Raw genomic sequence first — 26,160 nt, 5'->3', positions numbered from 1 at the left:
TCGAGAGTAGGGACTGCCGAGTCCTTTCCCCCTCGTCCCCCCACACATCCCATCCAAATCCGGCAAACTAGGTGGCAATGGCAGTTGAAGCCCCATTGGCACTGATTGACGTACTCGCAGCAACGAGGGAAAAATCAAATTTAAATTAATTCTATTAATAAATTTTTCCAGTTCCATAATTCAAATAAGTCAGTAATGGTTTCTAATATTCGAACAGGGTAATGGGTACAGGCGAAAAGGGGTAACACACGGTTTCTGTTTCCGTGTAGTTGCTGGCTATCTAATATATAAAATTCTCGTGTCACAGTTTTCGTTACCATACTCCTCCGAAACGGCTTGACCGATTTTGATGAAATTTTTTGTGCTCATCCGGTATCTATGAGAATCGGCCAACATCTATTTTTCATCCCGAATAATTGCCGGGAAAATCCTCAAACCGCATTTTTCTATTTCCCATACAAACGTTTTCTAAATAAAATGGAGGCTACAATAATAGTAGGCGCCGGTACGTGATTCATTGTTTGACAGCTTCTCATTGTTCTCTGCTCAGTTAATTTTATGTGACAAACTGATATTGTGTTCATTGAAAAATTGTGAAAAATTTTGGGAAAATTTTAATTTAAAACCATCAAATCAATCACGTGTATTGTGGAAATTATTTTTCAAATTCATTTGTCTTAAGCCAGCAACAAGTGTATTGTGATAGTGACACTTTATGAGCGGGAAATTTTCTCACTTTGATTAATTACAATGACAAGCAATGCCAAGAAAACGCAAAGGGGTTGATATGAGCCGCAGTACAAGCAGAGCACGAAAGTTGCAAAATAGCAGATCCGAAAGAACAGAAGAACAAATCCAGCTACAAAATACTGATGCACGTGTCAGAATGACGCAATTGCATCAAGAAGAGCCAGAAGATTCACGAGATGAACGCAATGAAGTCAGAAGATTAGAACAACGACAATCACGCCGTTTCACAGTCAATAGACGAAGAACAAATAACCAACAACGACAACAGGTACATCGAGCATTTATATCTGATTCATTCCTGCGTCTAGCATTCCAGTATGAGCCCCATATTGAATATTATGCTCATTCAAAAGTGGTAATCAACTTCATGGTTTTATTCAATAAATGAAGTTGAATAAAATAAGAGGGTACTCTTTAATTTTTGGGATTGAAAATGATTAAAATGATAGCTCCGCGAAACTTAATTTTAGCTATCTTCAGTTCTTACTGTATCAGATAATTTTTTTAAGTTTGAAAAATTTTAAATTTTGTCACAAAAGAAGATTTTCTGAACGCAACAAAAAAAAACAACAGCTGGCAGTGCGAAGTCTGCCGGGTCAGCTAGTTTTATATAAAAACATACAATTGAAAGGATTTTTTTAACTAAATCTAGGGCGTGGCACGCCCACAAATCTAAATACTATTCTTCATGATCCTAAATATATTTATAATTATATTTACATTTTACAACTTTTTTATAGCGCCACCTAATACTTAGGACACATATACATGCAGCGCCATCTAGGCATCACAACTAAAAATCTTTATGGGAAAATTTCCCATCGCATTTTAAACATGTGGCAGCCCCATTCTTTGCAGTAGTTCTAAATTTTATAACACTTTTTTAGACCATTTGATCCCCATGTTCCTGTATCCACTGTTCCACATATGTGCTAACTGGGAGGCGCTAACTTGACAGACATCAGCTGTTTTTCTAGTTCAACTTGGAAGAAAAATGTTGAAAATAGGAAAATTCATAGCGCGAAATGGTAATTATTTAGTTTAATCAAAGAAATTACATCTAAACTAATCTCTTCTTTGTAGCCACAAAGGCTAATCATGTGGACAGACAACGACTAGGCGCTGTTAGCCGGTTTTATATAACGAATCCATTAGAAATAAACGCAGAGATTGTCCTTGGCAAGGATATAATAAACTATAACTCTAGGACTATGATCCTTGTGCCCAGATTTCAATCACCCCTGCTGCTCCGGGAATTCCATTGCTCAGCATCCCGCCTGAAGCGCCGGAAAACAGCCGAGGAGAAGGTAGGTTTGGGAGCCACTGTTCAGTTTCCTAAAACTGTAAGCCGGCGGAATTTGAAATTCTATAATTCGAGAACACACTCACTAATTGTCGTAGAAATCCCCTAGAATTATAGAGTACTCCCCAAAGAAGGCCCAGCCAGGAAAATCCGACGCTGCAGACGTATGGCGGCACATGAGTGTGGCCCAATTGGCCAAGGAGCTCGAAAGGTCTTTGGGTAAATAAAATAAGGAGTCCTTTGGGATCAGAAATCATTTAACTTAGAAATCATTTCCAGATGACGTCCAGGAGGCCATGTTGTATGTCAAGGGCGCGGATAACATTGAGCCTGATGCAAAGATTCCAGACCTTCAAATCATTCAGGAAATAGCCAAGAAGTTAGCGGTTAAGACCCGTGTGGTGGCCCCACCAGATAATGCCAGCGAGGATGACCAAAAGGAGCGCGACGTCACGCCCAGACCCCCGGCTTCGGCAGAGTTGCTGAAACCCCGTCCGCCAGTGGTCACAGTTATGGGACACGTTGACCATGGTAAGACCACGCTATTGGATTCTCTGCGAGGTGCCGATGTGGCTGCTGGGGAAGCTGGAGGCATAACGCAGCACATAGGCGCGTTTACAGTGACCTTGGAAAACGGGGAAAGAGTCACCTTTCTGGACACCCCCGGACATGCTGCCTTCAGCGCAATGCGAGCTCGGGGTGCCGTGGCCACGGACATCATTGTTCTGGTGGTAGCCGCCGAAGATGGGGTAATGGCTCAGACCCGTGAAGTAATACAGCTGGCTAAAGAGGCGCAAGTTCCTATTATCGTGGCTCTCAATAAAATTGATAAGCCGGAGGCAAATATTGTAAGTTTAAAGAGAGTATCCGGAAGAAAGAAACTTACCCTTTCAACTCACAATATTTTTTAGGAGAAAAGCAAGCAAGAACTCACCCAAATGGGTCTGGCACTCGAGGAGCACGGCGGCGATGTTCAGGTGATACCCATTTCAGCTCTGAAGGGAACAAACTTGCAGCTCTTGGCCGAGGCCGTCAGCACTCAAGCCACCCTGATGGGCCTAAAAGCTGATCCTACGGGCTTCGTTGAGGGTATCGTGGTAGAGTCCAAAACAGATCCACGACGTGGAAAGCTGTCCACGGCCATCGTATCCCGAGGTACTCTTCGGAAGGGATCCGTACTCTTAAGCGGCCTAGCACATGCCAAGGTGCGGGGACTCTTCGATCACAATGGCCAGCCGCTCAACGAGGCGCCTCCTGGTACGCCTGTGGAGATACTTGGTTGGCGGGAACTTCCTTTAGCTGGTGAACTCATACTTGAGGTGGAAACAGAGGTAAGTTTATTTTCCATTTCTATTTTCGCAAACAAATAACAAAGCTTTAATTGTTTAGAAAAAAGCTCATGCTGTGCTCAAGTATCGTGAGCAAGAGGCGCAGCGGGAAAAGATCGAGTCTAGCAGCGACGAAATCCGCAAAAAGGAGGAGGAGCACCAGGCCAAGTACCGGGCTGAACGAGAAGCTCGCAGACTGGCCGGTCGTTTTCGGGTCCGGGGTGGTCAGCGAGTGAAGCAAATGGATGATAACGAGGGCAAGCCAAGGGTCAGTGTAATCATCAAGGGAGATGTGCACGGATCCGTGGAGGCCATTCTGGATGTGCTGGAAACGTACAACAGCAATGAGAACTGTCGCCTGGACATCGTGCACTACGGAGTGGGCAATGTGACGGAGGGAGATCTGGAGCTGGCCAAGGCGTTCGATGCCATTATCTATGCCTTCGCCGTGGAGGCACCGCAACCAAAGTTTGCCAAAGATGTTAATATACGCAGCTATAACATCATCTACCGGCTAATTGACGACCTTAAGGAGCAGCTGAGCAACAAACTTCCACCCGTAGAGGTGGAGGAGGTGCTGGGCGAGGCAAATGTCCTGCAAAACTTCCTCATCAACGAGGGGCGCAAAGAGGTCCCCGTGGCAGGGTGTCGCTGCACCAAAGGGGTGCTAAAGAAGGCGCAAAAGTTTAGGCTGCTACGCGATGGGGAAACTGTCTACGATGGATCGTTGGAGTCCATGCGACATCTAAAAAACGAGGTGGATACTATTAAAAAAGATGTCGAGTGCGGGCTGCGATTGAAGGACACCAAAGTGCTGCCCCAAGCTGGCGACATTCTGCAATGCTACACCACGAACACGGAGGCCCAGAAAACGGACTGGGATCCAGGATTCTAAAAGATGGGCTAATTTTAAGCGAAGCCTCTGCCTTGTTATCGTATCTCTAGTTTTTTATTATATTTTGTTTATATAAAACAATCAACTATCGACTTCCTGTTGATCGGAGTGCTGCCGCTGTTGCCACCCTTCACCCACATGCTTAGCTTAGTGCTTAGGATACCGATATTCAGCCGCATCGCAGCGGAACTGGCAGCTGATAAGGGACGTTGTAGCTGGGACGCCCCTTGACGGAAGCTGCTCAAAATGGGTCAGAGCTATGCTAATTGGAGTTCACCCACACCAAGGCGGCCGACTGTCCGTAGACCATAGCGACTTCTTGCAGATAAATAGCTTCCGCTAATTCTCTGTCATTTGGGGCCTAGTCCTAGATTCATGAATGAGAGTCTTATAACTCATGGACTATATGTCATGCAAATATGTGTGCGAATTTGTAGAATCGCCAAGAACGTTCTATATACTTTGTATCGCTATTCTCCATACTCGTTCTTGCCTTGAAATGTGGATAATTTTTTCATCTCCCTTTTTTTGCGACTTGTTAGCTAACTGGAGCCGACTTTCCCTGTACAAAAGTCGATAAGGGGATTGTATAAATATAGAACATAGTCGAGGGGCTTATATAACCGCCACGCAGCTTTTTAGGAGTAAGAAATTCTACTTTATAGTCTTTGTTGGATTTTGGACTGAAACGCACTATCATACAGTTTTTGGATAGGCTGCCGGAAATGCTTGTGGTTGAGATTAATATTTGGATAAAACTATATTTAGTTTCCGTAGCCATTAGGAATGCGGAAATCATAGTTGAGCCGCAAAAAATGTGAATTTCATGAATGAACTCTACCAATTGGGTGTAATCGATGCGCTGGCCAACTGATACGCTCGTGCAATGCCAGACTGCAATTATTCCACAATGGAACGGATCATGTGCCCGGGATGCCTAAATTTGTCTGTGAATCAGAGTAAACATAGCACATGTGCAACCGAAATCGAGATGGCTGCCGTTCGTTCAGTGGTTCAGTTATGACAAGGATTTGTTAAGGATATTCAAATATCCAATGTTGTCGACATGTGTTTGTCAGGGCGGCTCATTAGTAACGCCTGTTTGGTCTTGACAGCGAGGGCAGGGCCAGTAAATCACTTGGCATCGGATTGGATCGGATGCCTCGCACACGTGCAACGCATGAAGATCAGTGAGAGTCGTCGAGAACCAGTTGCAGTGCCACGATCGTCTGGCGGTGCAAAAAACCATCACGAACTTCGCCTCAGTCTCTGGTGGGGGCTACATGAAGCCGGTTGCTTTAGCGAAGGATCAGACGGCAACTCGTAAAGTTAACATATTTATATAGCCGCCACGGCAACTGTATGTAGGATCGGCGCAGAGTTACAGCGAGACGGGACCCATTCAATTCGTGTGCGATTAGAGGGGCGGAAACAGCAGCCGTCCTTTGTGGCGCTATCGCACTACTTGCAGCTCTGCCCCATGCCGATATCGCTACGCTGCCTTTCTGCTGCTACTGCTGCTTTTTCTGTTGCTACTGCCGCCGCCGCCGCCGATGCTGCTGCTGATGTTGCTGGCAGTGGCACAGAATTAGAGCGATCGTATACGCTCCGAGTCGATCAGTTGCTGGCGTGCGCTCTAACCCTGCGGGTGTGTGTCGATCCAGATTGAGATCGAGTTCGAGTGCGAGGATAATACGCGACACGCCGATACACCAATATAGCCATTGTCCTTCGGCAATGCGCAGGCGCAAAGTGGCGAACCGAATCAGTTACTGCCAATATTCACAAGCATAGTGACAAGTGCGACAAAATAATTAAAAACTCAAGTGGCTTCGAACGTCGAACGACTCTCAATTGTTAGGCCACTCAGAACCGGGCCCGATACCAATATTTACCGCGAGTAGAGACACCCGAAACGGTGACGATTATTGTCCTGCCACAGACAGCAAGGAGCCGCAAAATGGATTTATCGAGGCGGTTGTGGTAAGCATCCGACAAACATGTATCCATCCAATCGCGACTGATGTAGCTGCCATCCGGGAGTTGAGGAGTTCGTGTTTGGCATGAAATTGATTCCTTTTGTGTTGCCAGCAAATTACTGTGTCAATTGGAATTTTAATTCCGTTTGAACTACATGCGCAAATACTTGACACGGCTCCCGACTGGATGCTTTGCTCCTGCTGAGGTCCTTTCCCATTCCCCCTCAACCTTCACATCCATCGTCATCGCCATCGCCATTTCCATCTCCTCCGGAATGTCCTGTCCACACATGTACGGATTTGATTCCCACCGAGCGTGTGTGGGTGTGTAGATGTTCTCCCATCCTGGCTACGTGCCTCACTGTGCAACAGGCGCACGGATGTTGACACTACGCGACTGCCACTGCCATTATCCTGGCCAGCATTTTGTTTGCATGCCAAATTACATTGCCAACTTAATTGAAGTTTGTTAATGAAAATTGCAACATTTTTCAAAGCGCCCCCCTAATGTGTTTGCGCCTTGATTGCTGCTTCCTGTTGTCCTGGCAAAGTGTTTCCATTAGCAATAATGCTTAAGAGTTTCATTGATGTTTATGAATATGGTGTACAACGTGTAATAATTAAACATAAATGAATTTATTCATTATTCACTAAAAAAGGTGGCTTTTAAATAAACCTTAAATTGAATTAGTCTGAATAGTAAATGATCGACAAAAATTAAATTTTTCTTTAATTGAGTTCTCCTTTTAACATCTCAATTTCCGGCAACCATATTACTTCAAACGGTGGCCCAGAAACTGTGCCATTACCTCACCTGCTGCCTCCAGCTCATCGACAGGTCTCTGTTTTCCACCACCGCCTTTGTTGGCTCCTCCAAATGTGTGTGCTAGTCCACACAGAAAACGAAACCGAATCAAAATTTCCAATTGAAATGTAAATATTTATCCCAAAGAGTTGCGTTCGGATGGGTTGGCCGGCGTAGGTGAAGTGCGTGCGCTTTGAAGTGCCCTCACTGTCCGGGAAAAGCTCCCCAGACCAGGTGAGATGCTGGGACAGGCCAGATACGGCCAGGGCGGTTCAAAGTTGACGGCTGGGCAGCTCACTCAGCGATGCCCGCCGAGAGATCTTGACGGGCCATTGGCTCTCACGCACATGCTGGACATATCTTTCCTATAATCTTCATCCGAGGCAGGTCTTCCCTGTTACTGCTGGGGCTTTTGCCTCATGCTGCCTGCCTGCTGACCACAAGCGTTGCGTGCGTTTTATTTTCGGCCAAAAGTCATAAAGTCACCGGTGCCCGACAACGACACATAAAAGGCCAGAAACTTGTTCCTCAGCCAGTATCTGGCCAACTGGCAGTTAGCGCATCCATTCGTCAAGTTTTTTAAAGTTTTTCGCGAAAATCGTGCGTTAGCCACTTGAAAGCGAAAATCTCTCTCCCCGACAGGGATAAATATATGGCCTCCACTGGCTCGGCTTTGTTCTACAGATCTGTCATGAAATGTGGCCAACACATGACCCGTTAGTTTCTGTTTTGGGGACATGTGCCTGCTATCTGGGGCTTTTTATCAAAGTTCACAGGAAATCATAGTTTTGGTTAGCGCATTTTTCAATGATTTTTCCGTTTCTGTCTTCTATTTAGATTAATGGAAAAGTTCTTGAGAATTTGACAATTGTTCGAAGATAAAACAATCACCAAGCAACAAAATCGGGCTAAAGGAAAAAGAAACCAAGTAGGGCACTCGATCAGGCGGCCTGGCCCAAAATATATAAATTTTCAGCATCTGACGGGTCAACAAATTCCATCCGAGAGATGTGTAGACCCATTATGACTGTAGTTTAATGGCACAAACTAAACATTTTAACGCGCTCGGTAAATCAGTAACCGAGTATCTGGCCAGCAGTACCTTGTTTGGCTGTGTGTGGCCATTAAGTGACCAAAATATACATTACATTAAGCCAAAATCGGTGACTCGTGACGTCTTTGAACTTGACTCCAGCCGTCCAGCCGGCCAGCCAGCTTCTGGCGTCTGGCAGATGAGCATGCGAAGATCTTTTAGGAATTTCAGACATATTCAGTTGATTCAGCAACCGCATCACTCCCAGTTTTCTTTAGAATTTAAATGTAGCAGTTTTTTTGTATACTTAATGAAATTTCCCAATCTAAATATAATGCTCCTCTACCTTTGCTGATAAATTTTAGCCTCACTTGGCTGGACGGCTGTTTGTTATGTTTTAACTATAATATTCTGCGGAAAACACTAAATTTTGAACAGCAACCCCAACAGGAAAATGAATGCAACACACGAACATACATACATAGTTGCTGGGCCAAATTGTTTATTGAGTGTGATCTGTGCTAACCCAAATATAAACAGTACATTTCAAATTTATGCTTTGAAAATGATACACGCAGAGGCAGTTGGCTTTTGCCTTGAAACCAGAACTTGGTCTTTTGGGAAATCATGCACACGAGGCTAAAGTAAACACTCCGATTGCATAATAGATCCTTAATAGCTATAAATAAATCGGAATGGCAAATGTTGTTCTAACGAAGTGGGCTCTCCTCAATCCGCAGCATCCGCTGAGTGTGCGAATTCTGCAGATTCTGTACTTTGGGTTTTGGGGATTGGGGGAAAATCTCCCGGAAATGTGTCTGCGATGCAGTGGGGGGATGGATTTCTCGGGAATATCGAATGATGCGGCAAATGAGCAGCAAATTATGGTTAGTGCCGTTTGGACAAACGCACGCCTTGTTGTTGTGCTGCTGGAGATGTTGCATCCTGCGCTGCTCATTCCATGCCTCAATTACCTCCCAAGTTCCAAGTTCATGGCGGCGATGTTGCACGCTGCATTTGCAACATGTGCTGCCCCGAGCTGGGGATGGCCCCCCATGGCATGGCATGGTTAATGGTTTCGCGACTGCCGAAGATCGGCACATCTCCCGATCTGCGATTCCCGTTCCCATGACTTAATGTTTTATGCTTAATTAACAAAGACTGCCGACAGGGCGGAGTTTAATTATGCCATAGTCCAGCGCGTAAATCAAATGCCAGCGGTGGCAAATATGCTAGTGTTAATCTTTATGTTGCAGATACAGATACAGATACAGATACAGACGGAGGGACACGCAATCGGATCGATCAGTAGGCAGACGGGTTCATTGTCCCCTGAAACGCGGAAGATAAAAAGGATGCCCCAAAATATGCCGACGCCAAATTGTAGAGGCAGAATGAGATACAAAATACGGCAACAGAAAAAATAAAAGCCAAAAGCAAGCATGGCATGTCGGCAAAAATATCCAAAATTCTGCAGATCCAACGAGGAGGAGCAGGCCAACGATGCGTCACATGCAGTAAAATGTGCCTAAAAACTGGGAGTTGCACAGAGATATGAAGCTGAAAAACGAGTGTAAGGGAGGGGCACACTTGAGGGGGCATGCAGCAGGAGCTGCCCCACCAGCAGCCGCAGCCGCAGCCGCAACAGCCACAGCAACAAGTGAAATATTCGCCGCCACTAAAGCAAAAGACCCAAAAAAAAAAAAATAAAACCCATAAAAATGTTTTGACCGACGACAAGCGTCGATCGGGTGTTCTTGGGAACGTGATGCGCATCTTGATGACAGTAAGAGACCAGACTGCAGCCGAATTGATGGCACTTATAAGGTCAGGGACGAAAGGAAGTGATGGGCCACCACCCCTTATCCTTTTTTATCTCTCTGGCATCCTGGGCTTTTAAACTCCGGATGCTGTGCATCTGAAACGGCACCAGTAATTCGTAAGATGGTACTTCCACTACCCGATGGCTAAGTGAAACAATGCCAAAGCCCGTAATTGCGCTATAAATCAATGTCTGCTCCACATTTTATCCGTCAGGTACTCAGGTACTTTGCTGACAAGATACAATTTAACACAATTGGCTGGGTTACCATTTCATTTGAAGGCTATTATAAATAACTGAAATTTGTTTGCGTCAGGCATCGCAGTTTATTTTAGAACATGGACTGTTTCATCGGCATGATCTGCCGAACAGGTTGTAGTGTAAATTAAAGCAGAAATATAAATTCGAAACAAGTAATGACTAATAATGATGAAACTAAATGATTTGCCCAGACAATTAAAATGGCTTACTTTGTTAACAGATTCAAAAATATGACCCAATCCAATTTTTCTATAAAAAGTACCATTTCCCAGAATAGCCAAGCGTTTGTTGAATAATTCGGCCAGTTTTATTTACTTCTCCCGAGTTTTTTATGCATTGGGTTTATTGGCCGCATAGTTCTGTGCTAATTATGTGATGAAATTTACTACTTTTTTGGCATCCTGTGGGCGCTGTTCGCCGCTTCCCTTAGTTCTGCTATATTTGAGTTTGGCGCAGAAATGTTTACGCATAGGCCTGATTAATAACTCCCGCAGCTTTGCGAAAGTGCACAGTTCTAGGGAGGGTAAAAGTTTGATGTTTCAAGTCCGAATAGTACACATTTCCCTTTGCCGTCTGAAGAGCCTATTAGTTATAAGTGAATACAACTTGAAGTCAAGCAGCTTGTTGCAATCTCGAACCGAATGAGTTGGGCAAATAGAAAATTGCCAATGTTTGTCCAGGGGTCCGTGGGTGAGGTCGGGTATGGGATCGAGTCTTTACAGTCGCGACAGCGACATTATGATGCCTCTAATTAGCTTCGCTGCTGTGTAGATGCTCTTGTGGCGAAGACTGTTGCTGTTGCTGCTGCACTTCAAGTGGCTGGTGCAACATTGCCCATAAAAATTTGTTTACATGTCGAACATTGCATTTTGTCAGCTAGTGAAATTTATGGGTCAGTAAGTTGCCGAAGTGAAACGCAGAAAATCTTCGAGTAGAAACTCTTTCCCTTTTCTGGCCCCATCTATGCCTAGTCCCCCACAACTGTCGCTCTGTCTCTGCGACTCTGTCTTTGACTGCGCTTAACTGTGCATTCTGTTTGCTCATTTGCTCTGCTCGTTGGCCAAATGCGTGGCAAATATTTCATTAGGCATTTGTGCAAACTTTGTTGTGCCTTTTAGCCCCGAAACGCTGCAACTTTGTAGGCAACCCATAACCCTTCGGTTGTTTGTGTGCTGCAAGTGTGCAACTGTCAGGGGACAAAACTGTTGCATAATCTCACTCTGTGCTCTCCTTTTCGTAAACACTCCAGGGCAAAGGCACTCACTATGCGTGTGTTTATTATTTTCACTACTCAATTAAGTTAAATTAATTTTGAAATTGATAATTGCTTGCCCGGGCTGTGCTAGTGTTTGACTGCCAGTCAAAATGGCAGCAGCAACACGGCCAGCTTTTGCTATGAAGCAATTGCAGCACCCTTGCAGCAATAGCAGCAGAAACAGCAATAGCATCATCTATATGGAGGATGTCGCTCCCACTCTGTGTGCGTTGCTTTATGCAAATGCAATTAAAATTTCAACAATGCAAACATTTACTTCCGTTGCAACAAATGTCGTCGAGCTTGCCGCCCTCTGCCTGGCCAAACCCGCATCTTCATAGAGTCATCATCATCATCATCAGCTCCAGCTTCGGCAGCACCAACAGGAACATGAACATGAACATGAACATGAGCATTTACCTAGCCACACCTCAGCCACAATTTGGCGTTTTGTATTAGTCTGTATTTGTCTTGCGATAATTGTATGACTATGTAATTGTATTTAAACAAACGTGAGCGTGTATGTCACACATTTGCACTTATCCTTCCGTCTAATGAGATGTATCTCTGCCTAATTGCTGGTGAAGCTCTCCAGTCACGCACAAAGCAATAGTAACACTGATTTGGCAACTTGATATTAAACATATGTTTAATATTCCATCTAGAGTATAATATTGGTGTTGGAAACTTTAAAGCACAACTAGAATGAATAAATTTAATAGAGTCTAAAAGGAAATCTAATAATAAAACGGATCTGCAGTAACTTAAGATTATACTACTTTTGAGAAGAGGATGTAGAAGGTCAGTGTTGTGTTCCCCGATTCGTTTATACTTTTTCAATTAAATCAGAGGCATTTGCAGGAAGCCTGCCCTCTGCTGAAATTCCAGCATTGCCTCGGTTTCGTTTTTTACAATGAACATAAAAAACTAAAGGGGCAGGGAAGTCAAACGACTGCAGCTGGCAACTGGGGGCCATGGGCATTCCATCTTCATTTCATCAAAGGGCCCGGGAGCAGCAGAGGCAGCTGTGGCATGCAGCATGCAGATATTGCATGCCTCGCCTTTCGATTAAAGCTCTGGCCCTCATCAATTGGCATGGGAAAGCCTCGAGAAGGCGCTGCAAATGCGGGATGGAACGGGATGGTTGGAGAAGATACCCATTGGGTAGGAGGATGAGTCATGTAAACAAATCAACTGCCGGCCACCGTGGTCAGGTGTGAAATTTGGCTAGAATTTATTTGTATTGCTCGGAGCATTGTTTGGATTTCAAGTTCCTTGAAACTGAAAAACATACACATAGTTTTTGGTTAACTTGAGATTCCTTTTTGTTTGGCATAAAATTAGCTGTAATTTGTTTTCGGTCTTGAGTTTGGCGGCTAAGTGCACGCACTTGTGGAGTAAGTGCCGCAGATAATGTTGTTGCTGCGGCTCATTAGCAGACGCTTTATTTACGACGGTCATTGCAACATTCTACCCCAGAATGCACCCGATGCATGGCAGGCATTTGAAAGCAATTACACGATCATGAATATCTCTGGCCTGGATGCTGGATACTGGATGCAGGCAGAGTGCGCCATTAGAGAGTGAGAGTGAGTGAATTTGTGCCCTGGATTTGCATCCATGCCAGCAATGCTACTTGTTCAAGTTGACTGATAATCGCTGCAATTGTAGGGCCAAGTAAAAGGGTGGCCGCCTTTCCCGGCGCTCTCTCCGCATCTATGCAGTGATTGCAGCTGCCTTTTAAAAAAATATTATCACCGCTTAGCGCTGCTTCCCAAATGCCATTGTAATGCCACTGGCAGACAATGAACAATGGGCGGCCATTGTCGGGCAGCTAAGGCGTTCCGATTACAGGCCAGAAAGGCAACTGCGATCCGTTAATTGGCTCAAAGGCGGCGTCTTTTATACAAACCAAGTCCTTGCCACTTTGGCTGGGCCAGGGAAACCAGGTCAGACAACTGGTGGCACTAGCTTGTGCAAGTTGTGGATTATTGTGGAGCTTCCGACGAATTTAGCATTTCCTCCATTTGTTTGACATTTATGCGGTGGTGGCGGTGGTGGCGGTCGGTGGTTCACATGACATGTGTAACTTATTTGACGATTGCGCCAACTGTTTGTGCTCGTGTCACGTGGCATCCGCCGCATGTGGCAATAACAATGTTTTTGGCCCCCTTCCCACTATGGGCAGAATCCGGTTGTGTTGGAATTTTAGGTTTATTTTATAATCCCAAATTTATGCTGGCTCTTCCCTTTAAAGCCAAAGTTTATTTATTGTTGTAAGTGGAATTGCTAAGGTATAGGAAGCTGTTTCAGAAATTTATGGTGTTTCTTAATAGCCACTATTTTGGAGAATTTCTCCCACAGTGCCTATATCCATTTTATATAGCTCTGATTCGGGCCTGAACAACTAGCCGGGGGATTTTGCGTAATCAGCAACCGCCGCGCCGCGTATGAAATCGAAATCAAGAAATACTCTTGCGGTTTCTGTCGCTTCAGCAGTTTCCTTGGAACTGCCCAATTAATACAGCTGGTCCTGGTTTTTGGCAAGGGTCCTGGTCGCAGTATCCTCCTTGCATGACGCAATAACGGAGGAGGTGACTGGGTGACGCCGCCCCCGTTCCCTTGACAGTGCCCCCTCCGAAAAAGAAAACTCAATGGACTGTGAAATGTGTGCCGTTGTCGGTTGTCGGTTGCCGTTGTCCTTGCCAAAGCAATAGGTGTCCTGGCATTGGTTTCAAAAGGGAAATGCGCTCAAATTGCATTAAAATGCCAACACAGAAGCATAAAAATTATGGCCACACTTGGCGCCCGGCCCCCGGCTCTGAGGCTGTCATAAGCAGCACGCCTGCTGTGGCAAGGAGCAAGGATGTTAGCGACACTGGTGGATGCTGTCGAGGAAGCCAGGAGGCGAGCGACATCAGTCGGAGGCGTCCAAGCGTAACGAAACGAAGACTCCCAGCACGCAGCGTCAGAAATTAAATTGGCAGGCCCCCAACAACGGATGCAGCACTGCAAGCGCTCCCTGCAACATTGAACGCCTTTGACATATTCACGCAACTTGTCCTAGGGCAGGGCGTCCTTCTTGGCCTCGCCGGGCAAAGTTAAGAAGCGAACCGACGACGCGGCGTCGGATTGTCTGCGGCATAATCATATATTCTCTGGCTCGGTACTTATTATTTGCTTGTTCTCCTTCTTAGGTTTTGTCCTTTTTTCCGATTTTTCTCTTTTTTTTTGGCAAATCGGCAGGAAGTGCTGCTAAATTATGTCTTGTTTATGTGGCATTGCATATTTATGGTCCGTGCGGCGGCGCATAATAAAAAATTCTTACCGACGAAATTGCAGATTCCTTCTTGACCAAGTCCCACTCGCCGTCTCCAATCCGCCGGCCCAATGTCCCCACTTTGTCCCCAACCGCTGGATTAGCCGCAAAAACAAGTTCAATGTTTGCTTGCTCTGGCTGGTGAGCATAAACAAGTTCATCATTCTGTCGCCGCGAAGCCCTACAAAACTTTGTTTGTGCCCCTTCGCTGGACGCGGTCTGGTCGGGTCTGGTCTGGTTTGAGAAAGTCCCACTCCAATTTCCGCCCCCTTTCCGCATCTTCACCCTGCTTCATCAGCCTGTTGATTCTTTTTAATGAGTCTGAGCACTCGTGTGTCCAAGCATGCGGCAAAGTCAACAAATATCTGCAACAAGTCAACACGTGACTTCGGTCCCATGATTTTAATGAATGGCCGAGTTGTCCGAGAATAAGGTGGCGTTTAATTAAACGGTCTCCAATGTTTTTTCCTTTCAGCTCAACTGCCTTGGTAGTATTCATTGTACTGGCCGGCATCCACGACTCCCAGAGCAGACACGTAAGTATGCCAGCCATTCTGTAGAACGGATCAGCTTCTTACCCTTTTGTTTGCTTTCCAGCAAGGATTCCGACAAAAAAGACAATATGGTGCGAACATGTATTTACCGGAGAGTTCCGTAACGCCCGGCGGAGAAGGCAATGATCCCAGCGAGTGGTCCGACTGGAGTTCCCCCTCCGACTGCTCCCGGACTTGTGGCGGAGGTGTCTCCTACCAGACTCGAGAGTGTCTTCGGAGAGAGTAAGTAACCGAATTTTGTTATTTTATTTAATATATAAAAATATCTTTAAGACGCCAGTTTTTTTATCTAAGTTTTAATTAGCTTATCGTAGCCATTTCAGCTTTTTCATTAAGGGGTATTATCTAATACCTATTTGTAATCCCATTTTAATCCCTTTTCATCTATATCTTTACTTTTCCACCAGCCATTATGGTGAGGCAGTCTGCAGTGGCGGCAATCGCCGTTACTATTCCTGCAACACGCAGGACTGTCCGGAGGAGGATCCCGACTTCCGTGCATTCCAGTGTTCGCGCTTCGATGACCAACCCTTCGATGAAATCTTCCACGAGTGGGTACCGTACACGAACGCTCCCAATCCTTGCGAGCTGAACTGCATGCCTAAGGGTGAGCGCTTCTACTACCGCCAGAGGGAGAAGGTGGTGGATGGCACCCGGTGTAACGACAAGGATCTGGACGTGTGCGTGGATGGCCAGTGCATGCCCGTGGGCTGCGACATGATGCTGGGAAGTAACGCCAAGGAGGACAAGTGTCGCAAGTGCGGCGGTGACGGCAGTACCTGCAAGACCATCCGCAATACTTTCACCACAAAGGACCTTGCTCCAGGATACAATGATCTGCTGCTATTGCCGCAAGGTGCCACTAACATCCGCGTCGAGGAGACGGCGCCGTCCAGCAACTACTTGGCCTGCCGCAACCACAGCGGCCACTACTACCTGAATGGCGACTGGCGCATCGACTTCCCCCGACCCATGCTCTTCGCCAACTCTTGGTGGAACTATCAGCGTAAACCCATGGGCTTTGCGGCTCCCGACCAGCTGACCTGCAGCGGTCCCATCTCAGAGAGCATCTTCATTGTAATGTTGGTTCAGGAGAAGAACGTTAGTATCGACTACGAGTACAGCATCCCGGAATCGCTAGGTCATTCCGAACCGGACACGCACACGTGGACCCATTTAGAGTTCAGCCCCTGCACTGCCAAGTGTGGCGGCGGCACTCAAAGACGCGGCGTTACGTGCAACAACCGCCTTACCCTGGCGGAGGTCAATCCCTCTTTGTGCGATGCCAAATCAAAGCCTGTTGAAGAGCAGGCCTGTGGTACGGAACCCTGTGCCCCTCACTGGGTGGAGGGAGAGTGGGGCAAGTGCTCCAAGGGCTGTGGATCTGATGGCTCCCAGAACCGAACCGTGACTTGTGAACGAATTTCCTCCAGCGGGTAAGAAGTATAGAATCTATTATAGATCATTATATTTAACAAAAAAACTAAAATGCAACTGTTTTTAGGGAACACACCGTTGAAGACGATTCCGTTTGCCTTAAGGAAGTGGGAAACAAGCCAGCCACGATCAAGGAATGCAATCGAGACATCAAGAACTGCCCCAAGTATCATCTGGGCCCCTGGACACCGTGTGATAAGCTCTGCGGTGACGGAAAACAAACCAGAAAGGTCACGTGCTACATCAAGGAGAATGGACGCAAACGCGTGCTTCCCGATGAAGACTGTGTAGAAGACAAGCCAGAGGAGGAGAAGACCTGCTTGTTGGCGCCTTGCGAGGGCGTTGACTGGATTATCTCGCAGTGGAGTGGAGTAAGTGGTTCATTAAATGTTTTAGTTATTCGTCACTAAGTTCTATAACTCTGCAGTGCAATGCGTGTGGTCAAAACACTGAAACTCGCACAGCTATTTGTGGCAACAAGGATGGAAAGGAGTATCCCGAAGAGTTCTGTGAGCCCGAAGTACCCTCCCTTACCCGACCCTGCACAGCGCCCAAGTGCCAGGCCCAGTGGTTCTCATCAGAGTGGAGCAAATGCTCCGCCGCCTGTGGAAAGGGTGCCAAGTCACGCATTGTTATATGTGGAGAATTTGATGGAAAAACGGTGACTCCTGCCTCTGATGATTCCAAATGTGACAAAGCAACCAAGCCCGAATCCGAAGAGGAGTGCGAAGGTGAAGAGAAGGAATGTCCTGGAGAATGGTTCACAGGCCCCTGGGGAGAGTGCAGCAAGTCTTGTGGTGGCGGTGAACGCGTTCGTGAAGTCCTGTGCCTTTCAAATGGAACCAAGTCCTTGAACTGCGATGAATCAAAGCTCGAATCTCTCTCAGAAAAATGTAATTCCGAAGCTTGTACTGAAGATGAGATCTTGCCTCTAACTAGCACCGATAAACCTATCGAGGATGACGAAGAGGAGTGTGATGAGGAAGGTATCGAACTGGTCACTGACAACTTATCAGAAGATGAACCGACCTCCGACGGTTTCGATTTAGATGGCGATGCGAAGACAGAAACTACAATTGAGGCTGAAGATTTGATGTTGAGTGACAGTCCGTCAACGCCTGACGATGAGTCTTCTTCAACAGGAAGCACGGTGGAGGGCTCCGGAGACGACTCGGAATCCACCACAGACAGCGGAATTTCTACAGAGGGAAGCGGCGATGACGAAGAAACTTCTGAATCCAGCTCCGATGAATCAACCGATGTGTCTGGCTCAACGGACAGCGTTTCCAGCTCCAGCGAATCAAGCGATGCAACCTCTGAAGCTCCAGGCTCCTCAGTGTCCGGTTCTAGCGAATCTACTGAAGAATCCACAACTGGATCTACAGGTGCATCGGATGGATCAACGGAAGCATCAGCCTCCGATTCTACCGATGTTTCTGGCTCCACGGACGCCACGGATGGATCTACAGTCGATTCGGATGGCTCAACAAATGCTTCTGACTCTGACTCAACTGATGTTTCTGGCTCCACGGATGCCACTGAATCGACTGTTGCTTCAAGTGATTCTTCTGACCAAACATCAGATAAGGCTGAGTCCTCTACTGAGGCATCTGCCTCCTCCGCATCTGATTCCACTGATGCTGATGAAAGTTCCACTGACAAATCCGAAACATCTAGCTCGACTGATAGTTCCAAGAGTACATCAGATTCATCTACGGACTCGACAGAATCAACTACGGATAATACCACACCAACTACACCTGAATCGTCCACTGATTCAACAGAGTCTTCAACCGATGTTTCCTCATCATCGGAGTCCTCAACAAGCAGTGAAGCATCGACGGAATCTAGTGTTAGCTCTTCCGATTCTACTGCTGCTGAGACCAGTGAAGCATCTAGTGACGGAGACACAACTGAAGAAAACACTAGTGTGTCTTCCTCCGGTTCAGATGCTACGGAGACCAGCGACGGATCCAGCGAGGCAACAACTGAAGTTGGTAGCACCGATACCGGCGCCACTGATGGCTCTAGTGACGATTCCACGGTCAGTCCCAGTTCTGATGGTTCCTCAGTGTCTACTGAAGCCTCTGAATCTTCAAGCCTTGGTTCAACAGAAAGCACTGAAGCTGGTGCCAGCGAGGGCTCGACGACAGAGGGCAGTACAGGATCGACAGATGTTTCAGACTCCACAACTGCCGGCTCATCGTCTGCCACCGATCTCACAAGCTCCACAGAATCCACAGATTCTTCTGCTTCCACAGATTCTGGTTCCACAGATTCCGTTTCCACAGATTCTACGCAGAGCACTGAAAGTTCTGGTACTGATGACACTACCGAAAGTGGTCCAACTGAGGAGAGCTCATCAGAAGGCCCCACTGACAGCACAACAGAAGGATCCACAGATAGCTCGCTGTCTACAGATAGCGGGAGTAGTACTACTGACATTTGGAGCTCAACCGACAAAGATGAGGACGAGTCTAGCACTCCATACTCCTTTGAAGTCACTGTAAGCAAGGGCCAGCCTCGTAAATGCAAGCCTAAAACGAAGAGCTGCGTCAAATCGAAGTACGGTTGCTGTCCGGATGGCAAATCCACTCCCAAAGGACCCTTCGACGAGGGATGCCCCATTGTCAAGACGTGTGCCGAGACCAAGTACGGATGCTGTCTCGACGGAGTCTCCCCAGCGAAGGGCAAGAACAACAAGGGTTGCCCCAAGTCCCAGTGCGCCGAAACTCTCTTCGGATGTTGCCCCGATAAGTTCACTGCTGCCGAAGGAGAGGACAATGAGGGATGCCCGGAGACAACCACTGTTGCAACCACAACCACAACCGAGGAATCGAAACCAGAGGAAACCACCGAAATTGAAGGCTCCGGAGCTCCGGAATTGGAAACAGTCCAGAAATCTTGCTCATTCGGAAAATACGGATGTTGCCCCGATGCAAAGACACCTGCTACTGGCGAAAACTTTGAAGGATGTGAACAGCCAAAGGCACCCGAGGGCTGCAGTGCCTCCGAGCATGGCTGCTGCCCCGACGGCCGCACCGCTGCCAGCGGTCCCAATGGCCAGGGTTGTGCTCCCTGCACCGCTGAACGCTTCGGCTGTTGTCCGGACAACGAAACTCCTGCCCACGGTCCCAACGGTGAAGGCTGCTGCTTGGCAAGCCCACATGGCTGCTGCCCCGACAACATTTTGGCCGCCCGAGGACCCAACTTCGAAGGTTGCGAGTGCCACTACACGCCCTACGGTTGCTGTCCGGACAAGAAGACCGCCGCTCATGGCTACAACCAGGAGGGCTGCGCATGCGAAACCACACAGCACGGATGCTGTCCCGACAAGATCACGGCCGCCAAGGGACCCAAGTTCGAGGGCTGTCCCTGCGAAACTACACAGTTTGGCTGCTGCCCCGACGGAATCACCTTTGCCAAGGGACCCCATCACCATGGCTGCCACTGCACCCAGACGGAGTTCAAATGCTGCGAGGACGACAAGACACCGGCCAAGGGACTCAATTTTGAGGGTTGCACCTGTTTGGAGAGCAAGTTCGGCTGCTGCCCCGACGGAGTCAGCAAGGCAACGGACGAGAAGTTCGGAGGCTGCGAAAATGTTCAGGAGCCGCCACAAAAGGCATGTGGGCTCGCCAAGGAAACTGGAACTGGCGGAAATTTCAGCGTCAAGTACTACTTCGACACCTCCTATGGAGGCTGTGCTCGGTTCTGGTATGGTGGCCGTGATGGCAACGCAAATCGGTTCGAGAGCGAGGCCGAGTGCAAGGAGACTTGCCAGGAATACAGTGGCCAACACGTTTGCTTGCTGCCCAAGAGCTCTGGACCCTGTTCAGGTTTTAGCAAGAAGTGGTACTTTGATACGGACCGTAACCGGTGCGAGGAGTTCCAGTATGGAGGCTGCTACGGCACCAACAACAGATTTGATAGTTTGGAACAGTGCCAGAGCACTTGTGCTATCAGCGAGAGCATTCGTAAGAAAATCGAGTGAACCATAAACTAGGATTATAACTATTATAAAAATATGTACTTTCAGCCACCTGTGAGCAACCAGTGGAGAGCGGACCTTGCAACGGAAACTTTGAACGATGGTTCTACGATAACCAAACCGACATCTGCCGCCCCTTCACCTACGGAGGCTGCAAGGGCAACAAGAACAACTACCCGACGGAGCACGCTTGCAACTACAACTGCCGTCAGCCGGGCGTGCTCAAAGGTTTGAGATCAGATCTATTTAATTGTGATTTCTTTTACTGGGTATTGGGATTAGTTATCGGATATGTCTTGCTTTGGGTTATAAGTAGTTCTAAGCTTAAACTTGAATCTTTATCCTGGTTAACGGTATGTTATTCCCGCACTCTCCTTTTCCTTCCAAAATGCTTGGTTTCTTGGTTTATTGTATGCGCATGATTGCTTGTTACTTGCTATGCTGACCACCTGAATCCACCACCCGCACCTGCCTCCAACTCTACACCTGTCTCCTCCTGCACCTGTATCCTCATCCCCAAAAGAGCACTGTTCGCTTCCTAAGCAAACTGGTGATTGCAGCGAACGCCTCGCCAAGTGGCACTTCTCCGAGAGCGAGAAGCGCTGCGTGCCCTTCTACTACACTGGTTGTGGTGGCAACAAGAACAACTTCCCCACCTTGGAGTCCTGCGAGGACCATTGCCCCCGGCAAGTTGGTAAGCTTTCAATGTTGTCTGCCCAAGCGGCTGCTTTAAATGTGCCCAACTTTGTCCTTGCACAACCTTCTTTATTGAACCTCTGCCTCCCCCAATCCCTATAGCCAAGGATATCTGCGAGATCCCAGCTGAGGTGGGCGAGTGCGCCAACTATGAGGCCGCCTGGTACTATGACACCATGGATCAAAGCTGCCGTCAGTTCTACTACGGAGGCTGTGGGGGCAACCAAAATCGCTTCCCTAGCGAGGAGGCCTGTCTTGCTCGATGTGAGCGCAAACCAGAGCCGACTACCACTCCTCAACCCCCAGCTCCCAACAGCTTGCATATCTGCGACGAAGCTGTGGACGCTGGTAGCGAAAGCAATTGGCAACTTAGGTGGTACTTTGAGCGGGCCACTGGGGCTTGCCGTCAATTCTATTATGGCGGTGCTGGCGGTAACGGCAATCGCTTTGAGACGGAGTCAGAATGCCAGGAGAAATGTACTAGACAGCAGCAGCCAGCTCCAACTCCGATCCCATCCAGGGAACCTCCGCCATCGTCTGCTGTGGGCTTGTGCGAACAGCCTGCTGCTCCTGGCGAATGCGGTCAGTGGGAGCTTAAGTGGAACTTTAACTCAACGGAGGGACGCTGCCAGCAATTCTACTATGGCGGCTGTGGCGGAAACGACAACCGCTTTGATTCCGAGGAGGATTGTTCTGCTCGTTGCGCAAGCGCTCCAGTCGTAGAGAACCGATTCGGTGAACCTGAACCAGATACGTCCAAGTGTTTCCTTAATGCAGAGCCCGGAAATTGCTATGATAACGCGACACGCTGGTTCTACAACAGCCAGGAGGGACTCTGCGATGAATTTGTGTACACCGGCTGCGGTGGCAATGCCAACAACTACGCCAGCGAAGAGGAGTGTCAAGAAGAGTGCCACGATGCCCAGACCACATGTTCACTGCCCCCAGTCCGAGGTCGTTGTGACGAAATCTCCCGACGCTGGTACTTTGACGAGCGCAGCGGCCGATGCCATGAGTTTGAGTTCACTGGATGCCGCGGCAACCGCAATAACTTCTTCTCCGAACAGGAGTGTCTTAGCTACTGTCCCAATCCGGGAACGCAGCCCGTGGAGCCCCCAGCACCAGCACCGGTAAGTTTATCACCTAGAAATGTTTTGATTTTCATTAAACAGAAAAGCTCCGAAGTGAAAATAATTTGGTCCCCATTTTCGTATAACTCTAGACCTATTCAGTATGCACTCTTGCCCCAGAGGCCGGTGAGTGCGATAACATTACCACTGCCTGGTTCTACGACAACGATCAGATGGCCTGCACAGCCTTCTCCTACAGTGGATGCGGAGGAAACGGAAATCGCTTTGAGTCCCGCGACCAATGCGAGCGGCAATGCGGCGAGTTCAAGGGAGTGGGTAAGTGTGGCGAATTGGGGGAGGGGGCTTTAGGTGTTTCAGGTGATTTAATGTTTCGCGTTAGACGTATGCAATGAGCCGGTGACGACGGGTCCCTGCACTCAGTGGCAGACCCGCTACTTCTTCAACCGCCAGAGTCAGAGGTGTGAGCCGTTCACCTACGGTGGCTGCGATGGCACAGGAAACCGCTTCAACGACCTGTACGAATGCCAGGCGGTTTGCATCGGTGCCCGTGAACCCGCCGCGGTTTCATCGAAAGGTAACATTTTTTGGGGCTGCTCCAGTGGGCGGTTTGGCACAGAGATCACTTGGGCTAACGGTTCTTCTCTTGCGTAAGTAGAAATCTGTCTGCTGCCGCTGGCGATGGGCCACTGCAACGGGCCGTCGGTGCATGAGCGCCGTTGGTACTACGATGATTCGCACGGCACCTGTATTTCCTTCATCTACGCCGGTTGCTCGGGCAACCAGAACAACTTCCGGTCATTCGAGGCATGCACAAATCTCTGCGGAAGTAAGCCTGCCTTCCGGCCACCTCTCTCTGAAACTCTCTGCACCACAGAGCACTCAGCACCCACCCACAACTCCACCCAGCGCACCCAGCACCCCACTCACCCTTAATTTGCTTGAATTAGTAGTTATCTTGAAATAGCATCAGTAGTTTGAATTTTGGCACTTTCAAGAGTCTTAAGATTGCACGGGTATAACGGTTGGGAATGTTTTGCCTTTGTGTTCCCCATATTTATTTGCCATAATTCTTCCCAACCCACAGACCCTGTTGAAAACGATACTAACAACGAGATTGGCCAGGGTCAGTGCGACAGCTACGAGGCTGAGTGTCACGAGCTTCGCTGTCCCTACGGCGTGCGCCGTCAGGCGGCTCCTGCCCAACCGGAGTGCACCCAGTGCGTCTGCGAGAATCCATGCGATGGCTACGACTGTCCCGAGGGTCAGCAGTGTGCCATTGAGGTGGCTGGCGACCGCCAGTTCATTCCGGTCTGCCGCGATGTAAACAAGCCCGGCAATTGCCCCGCCCTTGCCGCCAACGTCAGCAACTGCAACCGGGAGTGCTACACCGATGCCGATTGCCGAGGCGAGAACAAGTGCTGCAGCGATGGTTGCGGCCAGATCTGCGTGCTTCCCGCCCGCCCCGAGCTGCCCAGCAGCACCCAAGCTCCAGTTGTTGTTTATCCCGGAGATCGAAGGGTTGCCCTGGAGCCGAAGAGACCAGAAGAGCTTGACGTCCAGACCTCGATTGGCGGCATTGCTGTGCTACGCTGCTTTGCCACCGGAAACCCAGCTCCGAATGTCACCTGGTCGCTTAAGAATGTGGTGGTAAGTAGGGAAAGCAATCGTCCATGGATATGTAAAATTAAACAACTTCTTCCCAGATCGACACGAACCAAGGTCGCTACGTTTTGACCTCTAGCGGTGACCTGACCATTGTCCAGGTGCGCCAGACCGATGACGGCACCTACGTCTGTGTGGCTAGCAACGGCCTGGGAGATCCTGTGCGACGTGAGGTTGTGCTTCAAGTGACGGGTAAGTTTCCAGCTGCTAGATGGTACAGCTTATAAGTTTTACCATTTAGTAGTGGTTTTATATAAATGGTACTTAATTCGGTGTTGGATTTCTTTGGTAACTAACTACTTTGCATTACAATTTTATTTGCGCATGCTGCCTGCTTTTTATAACCCCTTGCTTGCAACTTGGTGATGGTAGACCCTGTACCCATCCCTGCCTACATTTTCGGTGATAAGAACGTGACTCAGATCGTGCAACTTAACGGACCGGCTGTGATTCGTTGTCCGTCCGGCGGTTATCCGCGACCTCATGTCAGCTGGTGGCGAAACAATCAATTGTTTGGCCTTAACGGAAAACGGGCAGAAATGGACCGCGATGACTTCTCGTTGGTGTTCAACGCAATTCAGTTGTCTGATTTGGGTCAGTACACTTGCGAAGTGTACTTTAAGGGACGTCCTGTGACTCTTCGCGTCACTCTGAAGGCGGTAGGTCCCGCCCGGGCACTGACAAACGAGGATGCTGAATACCTCCAATACGTGTTGGCCCCAGCCCAGACACCGGTGACCCAGCGACCCAGTTACCCCTTCTTCCCCACACGGCCACCCTACGTGCCGCCGCCCCAAGGTAAGTGGAGAGCATGTATGTTTGCTGGCCTGGCATTGTGTTTGTTCTGTTTGATATGTTTTTGAACTGTACTGGAGACGATTGGAAATAATCTAATTTCCACGTTTATTTGATTCACAGTTAATGCCCATGCCGTTGTGGCCCTAGACCAAGCGAACAAATACTTACCCGGCTCCACAATTGCACTCAGCTGCTCTGTCCAAGGATATCCTGCGCCCAATGTGACATGGATAAAGGACAATGTGCCCCTGTACGAGAGCGATCGTGTTCAAATCACCAGTAAGTAGATGCTTGGGTAGTGTTACTGGAATAGGAAATAACTTTTATCATTATAGCCCAGCCACATAGATTGGTTCTAAGCGATGTGACCACCGAGGACTCGGGCAAATATGGTTGCAAGGCCAGCAATGCCTTCAGCTACTTCATTAGCGAAGAGAAGGTTAACATTCAATGTAAGTGTTTTAAAAAATAAATAAAGGAGACAATTTAATGAGGAAAATAACTTTGCAGCTGCCATACCTGTATCACCGGAGTGCATCGACAACCCGTACTTTGCTAACTGCAGACTGATCGTCCAGGGACGATACTGTTTCAATGCCTATTACGCCAAGTTCTGCTGCAGATCCTGCACGCTGGCCGGCCAAATTGTGGGCCAACATCCCAACGCAGTGTAATTCCAAACACTTCCGCCTAGCGAGCCGAGTATTTTTTTTTCGAATATCGCATCGAATTGAGTTTAAAGTTTAAACGCACGACACAAGAATAATTGGATCCACATTTTCGAGCTTCCAATTTTGGAGGCCACCACAAAAGAAAAGAGACCAAAAAGCCAACCATAGCCATAGCCTACAGATCAAGAAAAAACGAACATCTAATTTAGTATTTACTCTCTTCCAGAACAAAAGAAAATAGTATTAGTGTTTTTATGTTTGTGTTCCTATTTATTCTTGATTACGAATAACCTTAAATTCTATACATCGAGGAAAGCGGCTAAAACGAATTTGCATTCTACTTTATAGTTTCTACGACATTTCTGTGCATCAAGTAAAGCATTTAAGCCTAAAACAAATAATTGTAAATAAATTAAAATTACAAAATAAAAAGTGCATATGTATAAACAAAGCTCCTGATATTTTTACTTCGAAAGTCTATAGTTTCCTTAGAAGAGATTTGAAATACAA

At 47.8% G+C, this 26,160-nt stretch overlaps 2 protein-coding genes across 8 annotated transcripts; both read left to right on the top strand.

Moving 5' to 3' along the window:
* Positions 1-599: 599 nt before the first annotated feature.
* LOC6499235 (translation initiation factor IF-2, mitochondrial) lies at positions 600-4,368 on the top strand. Of its 2 annotated transcripts, XM_001955016.4 has the most exons (7): positions 600-1,018; positions 1,638-1,778; positions 1,834-2,057; positions 2,152-2,272; positions 2,333-2,901; positions 2,965-3,384; positions 3,443-4,368. In XM_001955016.4, the coding sequence occupies exons 2-7, from the start codon at positions 1,745-1,747 to the stop codon at positions 4,274-4,276; spliced, it is 2,202 nt and encodes a 733-aa protein (XP_001955052.2). In that variant the 5' UTR covers positions 600-1,018; positions 1,638-1,744; the 3' UTR covers positions 4,277-4,368. The 2 variants fall into 2 exon arrangements, with proteins under 2 accessions (XP_001955052.2, XP_014765945.1); XM_014910459.3 differs by lacking the exons at positions 600-1,018; positions 1,638-1,778 and having other exon boundaries at positions 1,915-2,057; positions 2,163-2,272.
* Positions 4,369-5,810: 1,442 nt separating this feature from the next.
* LOC6499236 (papilin) lies at positions 5,811-26,101 on the top strand. Of its 6 annotated transcripts, XM_001955015.4 has the most exons (18): positions 5,812-6,259; positions 15,226-15,286; positions 15,348-15,526; positions 15,712-16,740; positions 16,809-17,112; positions 17,169-20,718; positions 20,781-20,960; positions 21,256-21,426; positions 21,531-22,558; positions 22,651-22,834; positions 22,899-23,093; positions 23,175-23,345; positions 23,604-24,166; positions 24,223-24,373; positions 24,554-24,979; positions 25,100-25,258; positions 25,315-25,431; positions 25,490-26,101. In XM_001955015.4, the coding sequence occupies exons 1-18, from the start codon at positions 6,237-6,239 to the stop codon at positions 25,651-25,653; spliced, it is 8,655 nt and encodes a 2,884-aa protein (XP_001955051.1). In that variant the 5' UTR covers positions 5,812-6,236; the 3' UTR covers positions 25,654-26,101. The 6 variants fall into 6 exon arrangements, with proteins under 6 accessions (XP_014765946.1, XP_014765949.1, XP_044574257.1 ...); XM_014910460.3 differs by lacking the exon at positions 24,554-24,979 and having other exon boundaries at positions 5,811-6,259; XM_014910462.3 differs by lacking the exon at positions 21,256-21,426.
* The last annotated feature ends 59 nt before the right edge of the window (positions 26,102-26,160 follow it).

The sequence above is a fragment of the Drosophila ananassae genome, chromosome 2L (genome assembly GCF_017639315.1).
Source record: "Drosophila ananassae strain 14024-0371.13 chromosome 2L, ASM1763931v2, whole genome shotgun sequence".
Taxonomy (NCBI): Eukaryota; Metazoa; Arthropoda; class Insecta; order Diptera; family Drosophilidae; genus Drosophila; species Drosophila ananassae.
This window is presented reverse-complemented; position numbering and strand designations above follow the sequence as displayed.

Bases quoted from the DNA above. Each gene is read 5' to 3' on its own strand.
- LOC6499235 (XM_001955016.4), top strand. From the start codon at position 1,745: ATGTTGAAAATAGGAAAATTCATAGCGCGAAATG. The intron at 2,273-2,332 runs GTAAATAAAATA...AATCATTTCCAG, and splicing joins GGAGCTCGAAAGGTCTTTGG to ATGACGTCCAGGAGGCCATG. The intron at 2,902-2,964 runs GTAAGTTTAAAG...AATATTTTTTAG, and splicing joins ATAAGCCGGAGGCAAATATT to GAGAAAAGCAAGCAAGAACT.
- LOC6499236 (XM_001955015.4), top strand. From the start codon at position 6,237: ATGGATTTATCGAGGCGGTTGTG. The intron at 17,113-17,168 runs GTAAGTGGTTCA...ATAACTCTGCAG, and splicing joins TTATCTCGCAGTGGAGTGGA to TGCAATGCGTGTGGTCAAAA. The intron at 22,559-22,650 runs GTAAGTTTATCA...GTATAACTCTAG, and splicing joins AGCCCCCAGCACCAGCACCG to ACCTATTCAGTATGCACTCT.